The sequence below is a fragment of the Mixophyes fleayi genome, chromosome 1, assembly GCF_038048845.1.
Source record: "Mixophyes fleayi isolate aMixFle1 chromosome 1, aMixFle1.hap1, whole genome shotgun sequence".
Taxonomy (NCBI): domain Eukaryota; kingdom Metazoa; phylum Chordata; class Amphibia; order Anura; family Limnodynastidae; genus Mixophyes; species Mixophyes fleayi.
The window spans coordinates 396624924-396643545 of NC_134402.1; the positions used below are offsets into that span (position 1 = coordinate 396624924).

At 40.9% G+C, this 18622-nt stretch overlaps 1 protein-coding gene and 1 long non-coding RNA gene across 3 annotated transcripts in view; both read right to left on the reverse strand.

The window, feature by feature from the left end:
* Positions 1-244: 244 nt before the first annotated feature.
* Positions 245-2875, reverse strand: GLRX (glutaredoxin). The gene is made up of 3 exons (XM_075181189.1): positions 2557-2875; positions 901-1021; positions 245-356 (listed from the first exon to the last, which is right to left on the reverse strand). Exons 1-2 carry the CDS (start codon positions 2761-2763, stop codon positions 908-910), a joined length of 321 nt encoding a protein of 106 aa, XP_075037290.1. The 5' UTR covers positions 2764-2875; the 3' UTR covers positions 245-356; positions 901-907.
* Positions 2876-17644: 14769 nt separating this feature from the next.
* The window catches only part of LOC142109203 (uncharacterized), a 29942-nt gene continuing 28964 nt past the window's right edge, over positions 17645-18622 (reverse strand). Inside the window, exon 3 of one of the 2 annotated variants that reach the window (XR_012680309.1) lies at positions 17645-17851. This is a non-coding gene — a long non-coding RNA (uncharacterized LOC142109203). Of the gene's footprint in view, positions 17857-18622 lie in introns of both variants that reach the window. The other variant, XR_012680308.1, reaches the window with a different exon arrangement.

Genomic DNA, 18622 nt, shown 5'->3' on the forward strand with positions numbered 1-18622 from the left:
AATTGTTATTATATAATGGCTTTATGGTAAGAAAATGAACCTTACTCCGTTCCCATAGCTGGAATGCTCGGTATATTTGCCTTAAGTGTACAGGTCTGTAGGAGATTTTTGTGCGTATACATCTATATTTATAATAATAATAATAATAATAATAAACGTCTAAGCACTGTTCCAATTGCTGTAGTAAAAGTGCTGTTTTGCACAGAGAAATACCGCACATTAGTGAATTAATAGATTACAACAGTTTTATTATCATTCATTTTAATTTTAGAAGAAACCTCCTCCTATAAATATACTGGATGGTGAAGTTTTGCAAGTTGAAGCATGGATTCAGATCCGGAACATTGCATCTGTCTCTGAAATGAAACCAAAAGGAAAATCAAATTTCACACATGAAGTACAGTGATGTTTTAATACTCTGACAGCACCTTCCATGCCAGACTAATAAGCGTCAGGCTTATCCTTCATTTACAATCTGGCTTCTTTCACCCCGTTTCCCAACCAATGGTTACGTTTGTGCCTTCGCAAAGCTCAGCTCCACTTTGCTGCTTAAACGGGTCACAGTTTTCTTTTTACTTTGGAGAACTATTGTAATTTATATTTTTAAAATGAATTTCAGTTTATGCCTTTCCATGGCAAAGTTTTGCACAACCTCACTAAACACTTTCGCCCTAAGCTGCAGCCTAATCAGCCTATTGGATAATCAGGCCCTGGTTATATAATATTATTTAATGAAGAACAGTTTATTGGAGAAACTTTCATAAAGATTTTAAGTATGCAAATTAATATAGTAATTTATTTAATGATTGATGGGATATCTGCCATTTATTAATCACTTTAGTAACATTGCCAGCACTAAGCCAGCGACTGTAAGAAGTAGTTTAAGGTAGTCATAATTACCAGATTGCTACTCCAAGGCTCCAATTGCAATCAACGTTTTTTCCAGCTCGCCACTGCCATCCAGTGGAACAAGATCAGAACAGCCACCAATGCATTTCTCTCCAATGAATATCCTTGGTACCTGAATATTGAAAGATAATGTACTTATGTTAGATTATTTATGGGTGAGTTTTAGATGCATATAACATTTCTAAATTTATTACCTTGTACATGCTCTACTGCATCGTCTCTGCTGCTTTTCAGCCTTTTCTTTATATCAATGAACAGTTATTTATTTTCACTGGTATGGATGCGACACAAAGCTGTTGCCTGGCTACAACTTTATCCAATACACAGGGAGCAGCAAGTATGTGACAAAAAACAAATTGCTCTGGTAATATATAGTCTTTATAAAAAGTATTCAACTACTTTTCCGTATTGTTCACATTAGTCTATTTTTATTTCATGATGTAACACGTGGACTGAGTTGCAGCTAAAGGTGCTTCTACCACGTACTAAAATAAGGGGAGTGACTTTATTTCATCAATTTTTAGTTCTAATTATTTAAGAGAAATCTTTAGCCTTGTTTTTGATTTGATGCTACACAATATTGTGTGTTGATCTGTGGTAAGACTTTCAGAATAATTCCATGTAATAAAATAAAATCTGAAAAATTACAAATGGGTGACTACTTTTTATTGCTACTGTAACCGCCTGGCTAAAAAGCACTGAAAAATACCATAAAGATAAAACAACGTATTTAATATAAATTGTAAGCCGGATGTACTGGACAATAAATGAAAATAATCTGAAGGTGGAAATCTAACTGAATTGAAAAGTGACATTAACTCACCAAGAATGTGGCATGTACATTATCACCTTGCAGGTGGGAACAATGATATTGCTGATAAGATTTCTCAGTCATAAAACAGACATAATTAAAGTAACAATAAATTTTAAAAAATATGTTTAATTGGAGAATTTCTGATTTGCTTTATCATTAACCAACAAAGGCATCTTAATAGAGGTGACATGTTAAATGGAAGATGCAATGTATTCTATATTGAAACATGGCAAATAGTTATCTAATGAAACCATGCTGCCCAAAAAGCATCCCAGGAGCAGCCTGAGAGTGGGATTAAAAGCAACTATTATAGCAGAGCTGCCTCCTGCAGCACACTGGGGGCTTATTCCGAATAAATTGGGGATTATAGACCTGGAAATCTAAGGGGTAGTAAATATACTGTTCCTATAGCATTGGTTTGGTATTTCAATGTATAATATCGTGGTAGAAAGAGAGTTACATTGTGTTTACTGTACTTTCCTTATTCGTTTATAGGGAATTTAATATATTGTTGTACTTTAAGGGGATCGTATTGCCAGAATATGCAAAGATTACACCCATGATTCACACTGTCCAGAGTCAGGACAAGTATTTAAGTTATTTATTTCAATTGCCTTATATATGAAGCAAATACAAATGCATAGTCTGAACCAATCATGCGCTGTACAATACCCTTCAGAGCACACATTATTAGGCAGTCAGCAGCGAGCAGACACAATGAGAGGTCTCTGTGCATCGCTGCAGAATCGCGTTGTTGCCCAGCCCGGCAGTGAGTCAGCTGCAGTTATATTAAGCCAGGAGCTGATCTACCAGCTGTATAGCAGGAAACTTACCGTCCGCTCCCCAGTTATCTGTAAGAAGTAGTCCTGGACGCTGTCCACTATATCCAGACTGCCGATGTTAATGAATTCCAGATGCCCCGACTTAAACTTGTATTTTTGTAATATCTGCTTTGCCCTGACACAATAAGGACACGATATCTTCTCAAACATGGTGACCTTGGAAGAAGCTAGTTTACTCTGCACAAAATTTTGAGCCATTTCTAATTGAAGGATAAACCCTTTGTTAAGATAAACCGGAAAGTTGAAGATACGATTCCTGTAATGGGGGAGACCTGAGTTTTGTAACTTAAGACCTGAAGGAGGAGCGAGGGCTGAGGGCGGATGTGTTGACTTTTCTTTAACACTGTCCCTTCCGAGTCCAGATAAGTCTACACTACATTTAAAGGGCATTAAGTGCAGGAATACAGTTCACAATGCAGGTTTGAAAATATAATACAGTGAAGTCTGGAAAAAGACAAGTCACCCATTCATACTGCATGAAAACCCCGGTTTTTTTTCCGGGACAAGACCAGACGACCGGGGTTTAGGCGCAGTGTGAATGGTGTTAGTGAAAAATCCCGGGTTTAGACCCAGGACATTTGGTGGTATAAGTCCTGGGTCGCCTGCACTATGAATGGTGAGACCCGGGTTTTTCAACCTGGGTCTCACCAAACACAATTATAGGGGCATATTCAATTGTTAGCGAGACGGGTGAAAATCCCGCGCTCGAAAAAAAAAAAAAAACCCGCGTTCGTTTTTTCCTGTTCGAGTGCTTGTTTTAAAAAAAACCAAAAACGCTAAATTCAATTGTTAACACTGCATCCACCCCCTCGCGCTCTATTATTGGTCCTAGCGAGTTTGAAATGAGGAGTGGTTAAGGCAGTCATTTTAGTATAAAAAAATAAAAGAAAATTAATGCAATCAAGAAGGGCCCCAGCACTGCGAAGGAGATTGGGCCCCTACACTGCAATCAAGAAGGGCCCCAGCACTGCACAAGAGAATGGGCCCCCACACTGCAATCAAGAAGGGCCCCAGCACTGCAAGCAACAATACCCCCCCCCCCCCCCCCCCCCCCCCCTGGACAGCAGATACAAGTAGGTACATTTTTTGCCATTTACAAACATTTCGTGAACACTGGCCAAGCATGGACATTTATAAGGTACAAATATTTATTGGGACTTTGCGTAAATGAGTGTGTGTAGGTAAAGCATCAGAAAACTGAGGATTTCGTCCATGGTGAGTATTTTTTTTTTTTTTTGTTTTAATTAAAATTATGGTGTACATGAGGGTGTTTACTGTATTTCTTGGGGTTTTATTATTTTTAATAAAGATTTGTGGTTGGAATGAGGGTGTTTTGCTTTTATTTAACATTTTGCTTTGTGAAACTACAGATCACAGCCAGCCGTGGGTGTAAGATCATTTTGGCACTTGTGCTTCTACAAGTGCAAACTTGCCCTGGGTGCCATGGGTACGCTGGTGCTTGTAGTTAGACAAGTAGCAGCATGCCCACACTATTTAGGCCAACATGGCTGGCTGGGACATGTAGTTCCACAAATCAAATGTTTTATTTTTTTTTGTTTTTTTCATACAAAATCCCCATTTATTACCCTACTACCCCCAGCCCAGGGGTAGTAGGAAGAGCCCTAGTGCTATCGGCACTGGGCTGGGTGTCCCTAGTTGGGTGGCCCGCTTACAATTTTCACCGGACCACACTCCCTAGGGAATCCAGGCCAGCGCTGAACAGTCTGTGGGTGTTTAGTCATTATGGCCGTGGGACCCAAACTGCGTTTCCCCCCCCCTCTGCTATAGTGCCTATCACCCCAGCTGGTTTGCCTAGTGCTGGTTCAATTAAAATAGGGGGAACCCTACATCAAATTTTTCAAAGATTTTAACTCACACATCAATAGCCTGCCAGCACTAGGGCTAAGACTAAATAGAGTGTGGAGCAAACGATTTTGGTTTTAAAAAATAAATAAATAACATGCTACTTTTCATCGAGAGCTGACTGAGGTCAGGCACAACCACCCCCCCCCCCCTTAAAAAAAATAAAGTTTAAATACATGCACCATTTTTTTCTAAAGGGGGAACTTTCCAAAAATTATTAATTATTATTACACTTTTTAAGTACTTTTCAGTTTTTAGATTATTTTTATGAACTTTTAGACCTATTTTTTCAGTTTAATGTATATTTTTCTTAACTTAATAAAACATTTTTTTCTTTGAGCAGACCATGGAGGTGCGAGATGAAACAGCAGATTTGCCTGTTTCACCCACAGCGTTAAAAAACAATTGAATAGCTTTTTACCGCTGAGGGTTCGCATCCAGCCTATACTTTAACATTGACAAACGGTTGGAGCGCGATAACACCGTTTCGGAAAAAAAAAAAAAAAAAAGATTAGAATTGCGGGAGAAGTTTCCGCGCTCAAGAATAAGGAAAAAAACCCAAAAAATTACTTAACGTGCTCGAACTTCTAAACTCGCTAACAATTGAATATGATAAAGTTGAAAAAAAATAAAACATATCATACTGAACACGGGTCTATCTAGGAATTTCTCTCCGTGGGAGCCTCTGTCCCCCAGCAATATCCTGGGTTCATATACCCGGGGCGGCAGTATGAAAGCGGTATAATAATTGCTGTATGCAGCATAAGGCTAGGCATTCTGTGGTCCTTTAGCTGTTGTGAGACTGCAGTGACTAGCCACTAGCCAATGGCTATAATATTGTCTGAATTCAGACACACTTTTGATATTTACCATTTCAGAATAATGATCTCCCCAATGTAGAGAACTACATCTTAATAATATCTTGGAAAAGCCTACAGAATTGCAGGAGCTACATGTAGCTTGTTGTTTTATCACTCCCAGGGGCTGGCTGGGCAGGGAGGCATCTGCACCCCTGGGGTGGTCCCATAGGGGGCTACCTTAGGCTGGGTCACTGGGGCACCTGCATTTTTTTCCCTTTTTTATCCATTTTTCCTTAATAGGTTGCTGAGTCGAGTCTTGCCAACTGGGCTAAAATTTGCCACCGCTCCCCTGATCATCACATTAGACTTTTGTTTTATTTATGTATGCAGGGCATTAGGCTGATCAGGCTGCAGCCTGGGGCGCAGGTTCTGAGGGGGGCGCGGCGCTGCTGACATTTACGGTAATTTTTTAAAACTTTTTTTTCCTTAAAATGGAGCGCTCCGTGGCTGTCTACCATCGGGACTGCCCCTGGTCCAAAGTGGGCGGCCCGACTGTCACTATGGAGACAGGCAGCCTGACAGCAAATCCCATGCTGTTAGCTGCCTGTCAGTGCAGCCACGGAGCACCTAATCAAGTCTCACGAGATTTCCACTTCTCACGAGACTTGACTAAGCATTCTCTGCCCCTGCACTGACAGGCAAGGGGATTTCCTGCAAGCTGCCTGTCCTAGAAGAGGATGACTGCTGTAATGAGGTAAGTGAGTTGAGGAGGAGGGGTGGTGAAAATAGCTGCAGGAGGATATGTGTGTGAGAAAAAATACAAAATAGCTGCAGGGGGTGTATGTGTTTGAGAAAAAAAATAGCTGCAGGGGGGTGTATGTGTTTGAGAAAAATAGCTGCAGGTAGTGTATGTGTGAGAAAAATAGCTGCAGGGGTATGTATGTGTTTGAGAAAAAAATAGCTGCAGGGGGGTGTATGTGTTTGAGAAAAAAATAGCTGCAGGGGGGTGTATGTGTTTGAGAAGAAATAGGATGCAGGATGGGAGGTAAGTAGGGGGAAATGGATGCAGGGTGGGAGATAAAGAAAATTGCTGCAGGGAGGGCAATGGCTGAAGGAGTGAGAAAAATAGCTGCAGGGGGGGCAGAATGGCAGCAGGGGGGGATAGGAAAATGGCTAGAAGGGGGCATGGCTCCAGGTGGGGGGGTGGGTTAAGGAAAATGGCTGAAGAGGGGTGAGGAAAATAGCTTCAAGTTGGAAGGTAAGGAAAATAGCTGCTGGGGGGATTGGACTTTACCCCAGTCCTGGATGGGAGGTGAGGAATGACTGAGGGGGTTATTTAAAAAAATAGAGCAGCTTGGGTGGGCATGGTCCCTTTACTGTGTGGTGGCGGTTACATGGATACCCTCTGTGGTTTCAGTGATCACTAAAATACTAAATATTAGTGAGATAGGGCTGGTAAAGGTTTGTATTTGATTGACCACAAATGTTCAGATATTGTACAATGAGGTAGTATTATTTGTCCATAATGGAGTATTTTGGGCCTAATCATTAAGGGTTTGTTAACATTTCACATTATAATACAATTTTTGCATTTCAAAACAGGACCCCAACCTTCCAGAAGCCAGCGAGGAGACAACAAAGCTGCAAGAACAAGCAAGAGAGGAGAGCAGGAACAGGTAAGAGACAATCTTTCTAAATTTCAATGCTGGAGAATACTCCTGAACATTCAAATTCAGGAGTATTCCTGTCTGCCAATGCATTGGGGGGAGGGGGGGCTACAGGTATATTCGCCTAGGGCGGCCAGAACCCTTATTAAGGCCCTGTATGTATGCCTGCTAGCATTAAACATACTTGCCTACTATTTAAATCTGTACTCCGGGAGATCGGAGTACAGATCATGTGACAGAGGGTAGGAAGGGATGTGATGACATCATTACATCACTATAGCCTCGCTCCTAGCATGAAATACAGAAATTCAAGGTATTGAATAGTGGGAAGCGCTATTCACTGACGTTAATTTCGGGATTTTACAAGGTCCAGGAGGCTTGTCTACTCTTCCGGGAGTCCAGGAGGACTCCCCAAAATTAGAGAAGCAGCAAACTTGTAAAAACACTGAAGCAGCAAACTTGTGAAAACCAATACTTGTGTTATTCTCAAAACTTTTGGCCATCACTTCAGCAATATATGACCTTGTTAGAACCACTTATCCTTCATTAAATAAAACATTTGCATTTTTTGCCTAAAATACTGATCATTTTAGACTCCTTTATGACTAAAATTAATCATGAGAGTGAGGGGCCATCAAGTCTGCCTTTATTACATCTGAAGTATGAGATCCTTTTGTGGACTGAAAATGGCTATCAGCCTTTCTGTAGAGCAAGGAGCACTCCTATATATGCAAATGAAATAAAAGGGTGTCTCTACACCCTTTTATTTCATTTCAATATTCTTGCTGCGCACAATAAAAAAATCACATTTTTGCACTGTACACAATACTAGGCACACTAGTGAGCTTCGTCTATTGTTTGCAATGAATGCCCTCATTTCCTATTGGCCTGTGCACATTTCTGTTCCTCTGTAAATGGCGCTATCCTACTATGTGCAGTTTAACAGAAATCTAGGTGATCACACAAATCGAGGCACGTGGCCTCATCAAAGAGGATTCCATGCTGTGCCCGTCGTTTTGTGTATTACAAATGAGATCCGCTGTATTTGTCAGAGCACTGTATTCATCTCATATTGTCTAGCAGAATAAACTGCTATATTAGCTGCTGTCTGAACCAGCGAGTCGGTTACCTGTGTGGGAGTGGGTTTAAAGCACATGATACAGTAAAAGCAAGTGTAGTGCATTGATTTGGATCCAGTGCTAGAGTATATCTATTACTAGCTATTAGTTATCCTTGGTAAATCACTAATAAAATGTAGTTCTCTCTAAGGGGCCTGTTTACCATCCTAATTCTTTCCTAAAATCTCCCGAAAACAGCAGTATTCAGGGGATAACCACATTTTTAAGTATCTCATTCATTTATTAATAATGGATCTTGGCACATATCGGAGATATTTGCTGCGGTGCCACTGTTTTCATTTTTCAATAGCAGTCCCCATCTGTTATTATCTGTTTCTATGGGGACTGAGTAATTTAACAAAGATGTTCAGAACTTGTGCACAGTGACCATCTGAAGATGGCGTTAGCCATTGAAGCCTGTGGGGAGAGCATTGCGGTAGAGGGATCTTCGGATCCTTCGCCACATCTTACCTGCTCTCACGTCCGGTTATTATCATAAAGGTGATCACTTTGTGATAGTGACCATAGAGGACATAGGAGATAGGTCTTCACAGAAACAGCAGGTTTTCATGACTGCTGTTCCAAAATAAGACTTTTCATGAACAGTCACCATCTCTCATTCCTTAACATTGCGATAAGAAATTAAAATGATTGTTTTTAAAAGACGGTGCTTGTGAAAAATGCCTCTAAAAGGAGTGAAATGGGGGAAATATTTTTTAAAGTGTAAAACCCTTTAAAGCAACATGTAGAAAGAATCTTTTTTGGCTCTGTTTCCAGCTTTTTGATGGTTTACAGGAGATTTATCTTTGTTTGTGATGACCCAACACATGAAAATGTACACTTCTTTTGTACAGTATAGTCAGAACCAGATTCATGATTAAACTTTCAAGGAACATACCTAAAGACATACTAGATACTTCCCTTAAGGGGTAGTTTTATGTGATTCACCTGATGTTTGCACAGTTCATATTTATGTATTAGTAATGAGAACATGCCCTATGGTCGTTACATGTGGCTGTCACGTATGTGTTATCACCATTTTATCAGCTAATGCTGCATTTATTTTAGTTTAAGCAATTTCCCACTTATTCATACATCTGTTCTTGGATGTATAGTCGATTATACATAAGTAAATTGGTTTTATTAAACTGTGACTTGATTAATGTGTTTGTAGACAAAGGGTCTTATTTTTTGAGCTGCGATGAGCCAAAAATGGCCATCGCAGATCTTCTTTCAATTTATCAAAGGGTTAAAGCAGGAGAAATCAGACATTTCTCCTACCTTAACCTATTTTAGGCTAGCTATTGCAGTCCCCATAGCCATCTATGGAGACAGTGATTGAACCTGATTTAAAAACCCATAAAAAACTAACACCATCTCAAGATGGCATTCGCTTACATTTTCAATAGAGTCCATAGGTCTCCATCGCAGCTGGAGAATTCACTATTGAACCATCTCCTGGTCCCATCACCAGCCACATGCATGACCTTAGCAGCACATGCACAATAGCCATATAGGGGTCTCTTCCCCTTTCAGCAGCAGTGTTATTCTGCCGGTAAGACGTTTTTTGTTAGTTTACCAATGAGCCCTGGCATGTTAAATACCAGTAGCAGTACATTTTGTATCGCTGCATATGGTAATTACTGCTGCCATGTATCCACCAATTTTAAATAGACCCAATCGTAATATTATGCTGTTTTGAGTGTAAAACAATATACATTGCAGACAGCAAATCAATTACTATGCTGATGCTGAGAATAAGTCTATTCATTCTCCCTTACAATAGTGTGCTCGTTGCACAAATTATGCTTCCAGCAAGGTCATCCTTCAAATGGGTTTTACATGGCAATATTTTATATTTTAATTTGTTAACATGTATACATGTATAGATATGTTACTGCATGGTGTAAGGTGCCTGTTTTCTCATGGAAAATCTTTTGTTGTACAATCAAATATATTTAAAGAAATCAAAAAATGGTGGAGCTATAAAAGAATTGCAATGACATATCACTATTTAGCTCTTACAGGATATTTTACATACACTCCTAATGCCTGGCCCTGCACTTTGTTCTAAAGCTTGAACTCTTGTAAAACCAGAAGTCAGTTATCACTATGATGGCAAATAGAAGGTGGATTTGAGGGCTCTGTCCCATCATCCCAATCAGCTTTGTCCTGGTCGGTAGGAAATTAGGGTGCTATTGCCTGTTCACAGCTGCTCGCTGTGAACGGGTGCACTAGTGCACACGGCAATGAAGGTTTTGGTGGGGAGGAGAAGTGGGCAGCCTAGCACTTCAAAAGCACTAGGTGTTCCCTGGGATGTGTCCACATTCCCATTGCGTTGTGGTCATACCCCTATTTTGCCATAGCCACGCCTTTCCTTGCCTACCCAAATGTTGGGAGGTATGTATACTGAATATTGTCAAAGTGTGAAAACAACACACCATAGGTGGATCTAAAATTGTCTGTAAGCGCAAACACTTAGGATGCCCATGCACTCTGCAATTTGTCATGCCAATAGGGTTGTTTTAGTCCTAACTGGCCCCAAACTAGAGTGTGTAAAGGCCAAAAAAAGATTTCTGCTGACTATAAACAACTGAATGTAATGTTGACTGACTCTGTCATCCAGTTATTTTAGCTGAGGGTCATACACATGGTCATACACATGCATGTACATGTATGGTCAAATGTGAAGGACATCCAGACTTGGGTGGTTGTGCAACTTTCTTCTACAGCAGGCTAATCAGTGCTCAAAATGGGAATTTAGAAGTGCTGGTATGGAATTTGAAACGGAATGTCCTTCAAGGTGTAACTTATGGCTTCCATGTCTACCTTCTTCTTTCCCTTATCAATTTCCCTTGTCTACTACCCCCATGTACTCTTATGTTCTTTTCAGGTAATGCCCTCTCTTAGGGAAGGGCTGGCAAATTTTAGCCAGAGTGGCAAGACTCAACTCAGCAGCCTATAAGGAACATTTTAAAAGAAAAAAATGCAGGTGGCCCAGCCCAAGGTAGCCCACTAAGGGACCTGCCTGGAAAGCAGATGGCCCCCAGCTGAGCCTGCCCCTGCCCTCTCCTTCCCCACTTGCTCTGCTCTATGCCTCACCTCTTGCTCCTGTTTGTGTCTGCTCCTATTCGTTCCTCTCACTAGTGATGTGAGGTAAGGAAATGTCTGTATAGATATCACCCGCAATAGGCAGCAATATCTTTATGCATGTTATTATTATTATCCTTTATTTATAAGGCACCACAAGATCTCCGCAGCACCTTACACAATACAAACAGTAGACCATACAAAGTAAAACAGTACAGAATAATAAACAAATTATACCAAGACTTCAGAAACTCCAGGTATGGCTATTGTAGTGAAATTGGAGCAGAAGAATAGGTATAGAGACAGGAGGGAATAGTGCCATGCTTGCAAGAGCTTACATCCTAAGGGAGGATAACAGACATCAGGTATAGAGGACACATGTTTTAGGCAAGGAGCTGTGTAGGAGATATTTCTCACTCAAGGAACAATTGTAAAGAAAGAATCCACCGCCCCTATTTACATTCCATGCTTTTTATCTTTTCCTTTTGTTAATCTATATTTCTCACTCAGTGGTCCTCTTCCACCACCCACTGTCTTGGTAACTTCCCTGACCTTGTTTTCTCTCATCAATGGGATATTTCTGACATCTCTAACTCTCCCTTCCTACTATCTGACCACCATCTCCTCTCCTTCACTCTGACCTCCACCCCTGCTCCACCTGTCTACAACTACCTTCACTAGGCGCAATCTTGATGCTCTTGACCCTACTTCATTTTCCTCCTCTCTCAAAACTTTTCTCTCCCCTCTCCCAACCTGGAATGCCCTGACCAGGCGACCGACCTCCCTCTATAACCACTCCCATTACCCCCACCCTGGATGCTGTGGCCCCGCCTCTTCTTCTATTCACCCACTTTCTTCAGAAGTGTACTTGTTCTGCTGAATGCCTCTGGAGGAATTCACGCTTCCTGGCCGAATTCCTTCACTTCAAATTTATCCTTACCTCCTACAGCTCCGCCCTCTCCCTCGCCAAACAATATTTCTTCAAGTCCCTCATTTCTTCTCAGCCCTCCAATCCTTGCTGCCTCTTTGCCATGTTCAACTATCCCCCCAATCCCACTCTCTCTTTCTGCCACCAACTTTGCCTCCTTTTTCTCCTCCAACATTGAGGCTTACAGACTTGAAAACTCCTCCTTGGTTCTTTCTCCTGCCACCCTCAGTGCTCCACTTACCTCCAACAACCAACTCTGGTCCTTCTTCCGCCCTACGTCGGGTGAAGAAACCCTTTTACCTGCCACCTGGATCCCATCCCCTCTCACCTCCTTCGCTCACTCTCCCCCACTGCCTGCTCCTAACTTGCTCACCTTTTCAATCTGTAACTCTTCACTGGCATCGTCCCCTCTTCCTTTAAACATGCCTTTATCTCTCCCATTCTCAAAAAATCCAATCTTGATCCCACCTCTCTCGCTAACTACTGCCCCATCTTAATTCTCCCCTTTGCCTCTAAATTACTCAAGAAAGTAGTAGGCACGCCTCTGACAACTCCCTCCTGGACACACTTCAGTCCGGCTTCCACCCCACCCCCCCTTCCCGCCCTGACCAAAGTTACTAACAACCTTCTCTCAGCTAAATCTAAGTTTAACTTCTCTCTGCTCATCCTCCTGGACCTCCCTGCAGCCTTCGACACGGTTGATCACCCCCTCCTGTTGCAAATCACCTTACCTCTATCTGCCTTTCTGGCTCTGTCCTCGCTTGGTTCTCGTCCTATCTCGCCAACAGCTCCTTCGATATATCCTTTTCTGATTCTTCCTCTCCCTTCCGCCATCCTTCTAGGAGTTCCTCAGGGCTCGGTTCTTTTCACTGTACACTACCTCCCTGCTGATTTCATCACCTCTTTCTGTCTCCAATATCATCTCTACTCCAATGACATTCAACTATACATCTCTTATCCTGATCTCCCCCCCCCCTCTCTCGTGTATCCTACTGCCTTTCTGCCATCTCCTCTTGGATATCCTCACTCTTTCTGAAAATTAACATTGCTAAAACCGAGCTCACTGTCTTCCCTCCTTCCTGATCCTCATCTCATCTTGATCTCTTTGTCTTTGTTAACAACACCACCATCTGTTCCATTTCCCAATTTTGCTGCCTGGGTGTCACCCTCGACTCTTCCCTCTACTTTGGTCAACACATTTAATCTTTAGCCCAATCCTTTTGCTTCCAACTCCGCACATCTCTCGCATCCGGCCCTTCCTTTCTCAGAATGCCACAAAAACCATCATCCATGCACTCATTATTTCCTGTCTTGATTACTACAACCTTCTCCTCACTGGCCTCCCCCTCTCTTGCCTTGCCCCCCTCAGGTCTACACTTAACGTGGCTGTGAGACTCATCTTCCTCTCCAGCCCATCCTCTTCTGCCTCCCCTCTCTGCCTTGCATTACACTGGCTCCCCTTCCTCTACATAATCTTTTTCAAACTGCTTACCTTCACCTACAAGTACCTCTCCCACTCCACTGCACCATCCATCTCAAACCTCCTCTCCATTTACACTCCATCCTGTTCCCTGCAATCGTCCAATGACCGTCGCCTCTCCTCCACTCTGATCACCTGATCCCACTCCAGAATGCAAGATTTCTCCTGGGCTGCACCCTCCACTGGAATGACCTCCCATGATCCATCCGACTGTCCCCTATCTTGTGCTCCTTCAAATGGGCAAACCTCATCTGTTCCTCAAAGCCTACCACCCACACACCTAACCTTCTATCCATGCCTGATCTCCTCATCTCTCATCCCCTGTCCCACTAGTCACTCCTCTTGCAATTATCCCCTCTATCTCCCTATTGTGCCTCCTGTCTGTTTGCCCTCCTTTTAGGATGTAAGCTCTTACGAGCTGGGCCCTATTCCCTCCTGTCTCTCTACCTTTTCTTCTCCTTAAACTCCACTGTGCTAGCTATGTTTGGAGCTATTGAAGTATTGGTATTTTTGTTCATTGTTCTGTACTGTATTACTCTGTATGGTTCATTGTCTGTTTTCTGTACGGCGCTGCGGAAATCTTGTGGCGTCCTATAAATAATTCACAATGTGAAAAATACTTTATAGGAATAAACTCGGCTAACATTTAACAAATATCTAATAATCACATGTATTTATATTAGGCTGTAAAAGTCTTGTTGAACAATGATCAGTTTTGCTTTAGAAATTGCACTTTGACAGAAGAAACTATTGATATTTTTAAATACATGGAGTAATTAGGTAATGTTACCATCTCTAAAAATGATCTTATATTCTCTCTAAAGGTGTAGCTGTAACATATTACACATACCATATTCTGTCAGCAAGTAAATGCTCAAAGCAAAGAAAAAAACCTCATATCTATTATCTACAGTATCAAATAACTTTCATATACTTTATCTATTATAACTATTTATCTCATACTGTACCTAATATATATATATATATATCACATTTCTATCGATGAAGAAACAAACTATGTTGATTAAATCTAGTTTTGAGACTGTTGCTAGTATTAAAGTATGTCATACAAGGCAAAGAACATCAATATTAAGTGTAATTTTAATGAGCAGTTCCTTGTGCAAATGCTAAAATACTTTAATTTCAGTCATGGGAACTACATGTGAAAGTCTGCAGACATCATGTGAAAAAGATAGTATAATTTCAGCAAAGAAAGTTACATTTATAAATCAATAGAAATGGGTCCCTGGGCTCTGATGCAAAATCTAACCCAACCCAACTACCACCTGATCACACCCAATACTATATTATATATTTAAAGTTTATAGAAATAAAAAATAAATCAAAATGTTATCAATAACTGTGTATGAAAGGTATATCAACAGACAGCAATAGAGAGATTGAATACATACATATATATATATATATATATATATATATATATATATATACTTTAATATGGAGCTGGTCCCCCTTTTGCAGAGATAACAGCTTCCAATCTTCTTGAAAGGCTTTCCACAATATGTTGGTATTTCTGTGGGAATTTGTGCCCATTCCTTCTGTAGAGCATTTATGAGGTCAGGCACTGATGTTGGACAAGAAGGCCTGGCTCGCAACTCTGTTCCAGTTCATCCCAAAGCTGTTTGATGGGGTTGAGGTCCGGGCTCTGTGCGGGCCAGTCAAGTTCTTCCACACCAAACTCATTAAACCATGTCTTTGTAGTCCCTGCTTTGTGCACTGGGGCACAGTCAGGTTGGAATAGAAAGGGGTCTTCCCCAAACTGTTGCTACAAAGTTGGAAGCATATCATTGTCCAAGATGACTTTGTATGCTCAAGCAATAAGAATGACCTTCAATGGAGATAAGGGGCCTAGCCCAAGCCATGAAAAACAGCCTCATACCATTTTCCCTCCTCCATCAAACTTCACAGTTGGCATTATGCATTCAGAAAGGTAATGTTCTCCCAGCATCCGCCAAACTCAGACTCGCCCATCTGACTGCCAAACAGAGAAGCGTGATTCGTCACTCCACAAAACACGTTTCTACTGCTCCACAGTCCAGTGTCAGTGTGCTTTACACCACTCCATCCGATACTTGGCATTGGTCTTGGAGATGTGAGGCTTGCATGCAGCTGCTCAGCCATGGAAACCCATTCCATTAAGCTCCCGCTTCACAGGTTTTGTGCTTACATTAATGCCAGTGGAAGTTAGGAACTCTTCAGCTATGAAATCAGCAGAGTGTTGGCGACTTTTGCGTACCATGCGCCTTTGCAGTTGTTGACCCCACTCTGTGATTTTATGAGGTCTTCCACTTCGTGGCTGAGTTGTTCCTAAACGCTTCCACTTTCTAATAATATCACTTAGAATTAACCGTGGAATATCCAGCAGGGATGAAATTTCACAAACCGTTTAATTGCAAAGGTGGCATCATATCACAGTACCACTCTAGAAGCCACTGAGCTCTTCAGAATGACCACTTCTGTATCACAAATGTTTGCAAATGGAGACTGCACGGCTAGGTGCTTGATTTTATACACCGCTGGCAACGGGTCTGATTGAAACACCTCAATTCAATAATTAACTGGTGTGGCCAAATACTGTTGTTCATATAGTGTGTATAACAGTGTTGCTGGGCAATGTAAAGATATTAAATGCTGACTCGGGTGCATAACATGCATCAATAGGTCAGCACTTCATACAATAATAATTAGTTTAATCCCAATAATACAAAACAATACAATAGTATAAAACTTTAAAACACATATTAGTAGCAGTGTGTCCACTTGCCTCTGTTAAAGCCACAAATTAGCTGAAATAATTTCCTCTGCATTTTACAGCACCCAGCTACAAGATTACTATGGCCCATTGGGCCTGATTCATTAAAGAGAGCAAAGCAAAAAAGGAGTAAATTTGATCCTAGATAAAACCATGTTACAATGCAAGGGGTGGAAATTAGTTTATTATTTTGCACATACTGGCTGTTTTTCAAGTAGCACAGAAATACTTGATAGCATTATTTTTACACTGAAATTTAAAGTTGATCTAGGACATGCCCTACCCCAACTATAAACCTGTCCCCACATTTTACATTTTTCTCCCCCCTCCAATGCAACATGGTTTTGCCAAGGTGCAAAATTACTCCTTTTTTTGCTTTACTTTCCCTAATGATTCAGGATCATTGACCATTATGTCTAGCAGTATCAAATATGTACCTAAAGTGCCTGAAAATTCGATAAAAACTTCATGCATGTGGACAGGACCTAACATCTACAGAACATATGTTTTCTGTATGGTAGAGAATTGCTTCCTTTTACTTTCAATCCAGAAAATCAAATGTAAGTTAAGTGAGTGTAGTGTGTCCAGGTCATTAAACTTAAGAAACCATATCTGTTCTCCCAGTAAATTTAATTTATTATCTTGTGACCTTGGATAGATGGTCAGTTATGAAAAAATAGATTTATATCTGCCTTGTTATCCTTCTTGCACTCTAAACACATTGCGAGAAGACACTGGAAACTTTGTAGTAAATGTCAGGATAACAAAAATAATGTAGAATCATATATCAAAACTCATTTCCTCTTTAGATCAGATGAATTTTAATTCTAACATGTAGGTCATTTTTGTTTGCCACTTACTATTGTTCATATTTTGTTAACACTACATAACTTTATCCTTTGTTATTTTGTTGTCATTTCTATTGGTAGCGTACATAAATTCCCCATAAAATTATTTCCTCTTGGATAGTTTTACAATGAAGGTATTAGGAGAAGTAGTGGTATGACGTACCACCGTATACCAAGCTCACTTTCACCACTGCTCACAGTATAACCAAATTCTCTAGACAATAAAATTACTTTTCTATGAATAATCACCAGAGCAAGTAATTTATTTGTGTGCTGTTTGTTGTAAACCAAATTTAAATCTACTTCTATGAGAAACCCCACAAAACAGAGCGCGTGGCTTTTAAAGACCTTTTGAAAAGAGGATTCTATTAAGCTATATCCATATAAACAATACACCCTATAGAAACAGAAAAATAAATAAATCCACAGAATTAAAGATGGAATTAAGGATTGTGGTCATAGCAACAATGTTAAATATCTAAATCTTTACGGCATTCTTTAACCTCCCATCTCTGCTTAAGAACTCCTATCCTAGATAGTTCTTGAGAGCTGATCTCCATACGTGCAAGACGCTGCAGGAATTTACCAAGGCCAATAAATAATTTTCTCCCCTGACCCATCCCTGATAAATGGAATCCTTGTATAAGACAGGGAGTAATCAGCTGACCTAAGAGCGCAAGAACTTTAGAGCTCCACTTAGGAATTACCATGGTTAAATTCTGCTCTGAAAAAAACAAACAATTGCAAAGTCTCTTTTGTCAGACAAACATTCTACAGTAAATGACTGTAATGTGCTTACTATGTAGGTGTTTTATTCTTCCTTTGCACCCAAATGTCTGCTCTTTGTAACCTATGTGTCTCTGTACGCACGTGCTCATGTGTATGTGAGTGCTTCTACGCATCCTGTGCTTTTCAATTTGCACACACTCAATTATGTCTGGATTCACTTAGGTGTTTATTGTTGGTTTTGTATTCCTGACCTGGTGTTGCTGCTCTGTGAAACATATTAGAAACTTGTTTATGTTTGACTCTTAAGCCACCCTGCCATTGCCTGATGCTTGTTCTGCACTGACTAACTGACTTGACCTGTCTGACTATGATTGCTATTCTTGTCTAATATTTAATTATACTGGACAGTAGCTCTACTGTCCAATGCGGGCCACTTAGTGCTGGTGAGCGCATTCTTCTGCTCCATGAGGGATTGTTAAAGGTGAAAACCATGACTTTTGTTACTGACCTACTAGGAACACTATGAGATATTAAAATGATGTTCCGGAGATACGTTTTATATCACGTTCAGGACTGCCATCAGAAATTGTGGCGCCCAGTACAAATGAAACAGACAGGCCCCCCCCCCCCCCCCCCACGGAGGTGTAGCACTGAGTATGCTACAGCGCCCCCACACACACATGTGCATTGCATCACATACCCCTCAGACCCCACTACATGCCAGATATATGCCCATTAAACTGTTTGTTATCAGCCAGATC

What these genes read in the sequence shown, in the direction of transcription:
- GLRX (XM_075181189.1), bottom strand. Translation starts at nt 2,763, where the DNA reads ATGGCTCAAAATTTTGTGCAGAGTAAACTAGCTTCTTCCAAGGTCACC. An exon ending in AGATAACTGGGGAGCGGACG is followed by an intron (nt 1,022 to 2,556) that starts GTAAGTTTCCTG and finishes TTCAATATTCAG; the next exon opens with GTACCAAGGATATTCATTGG.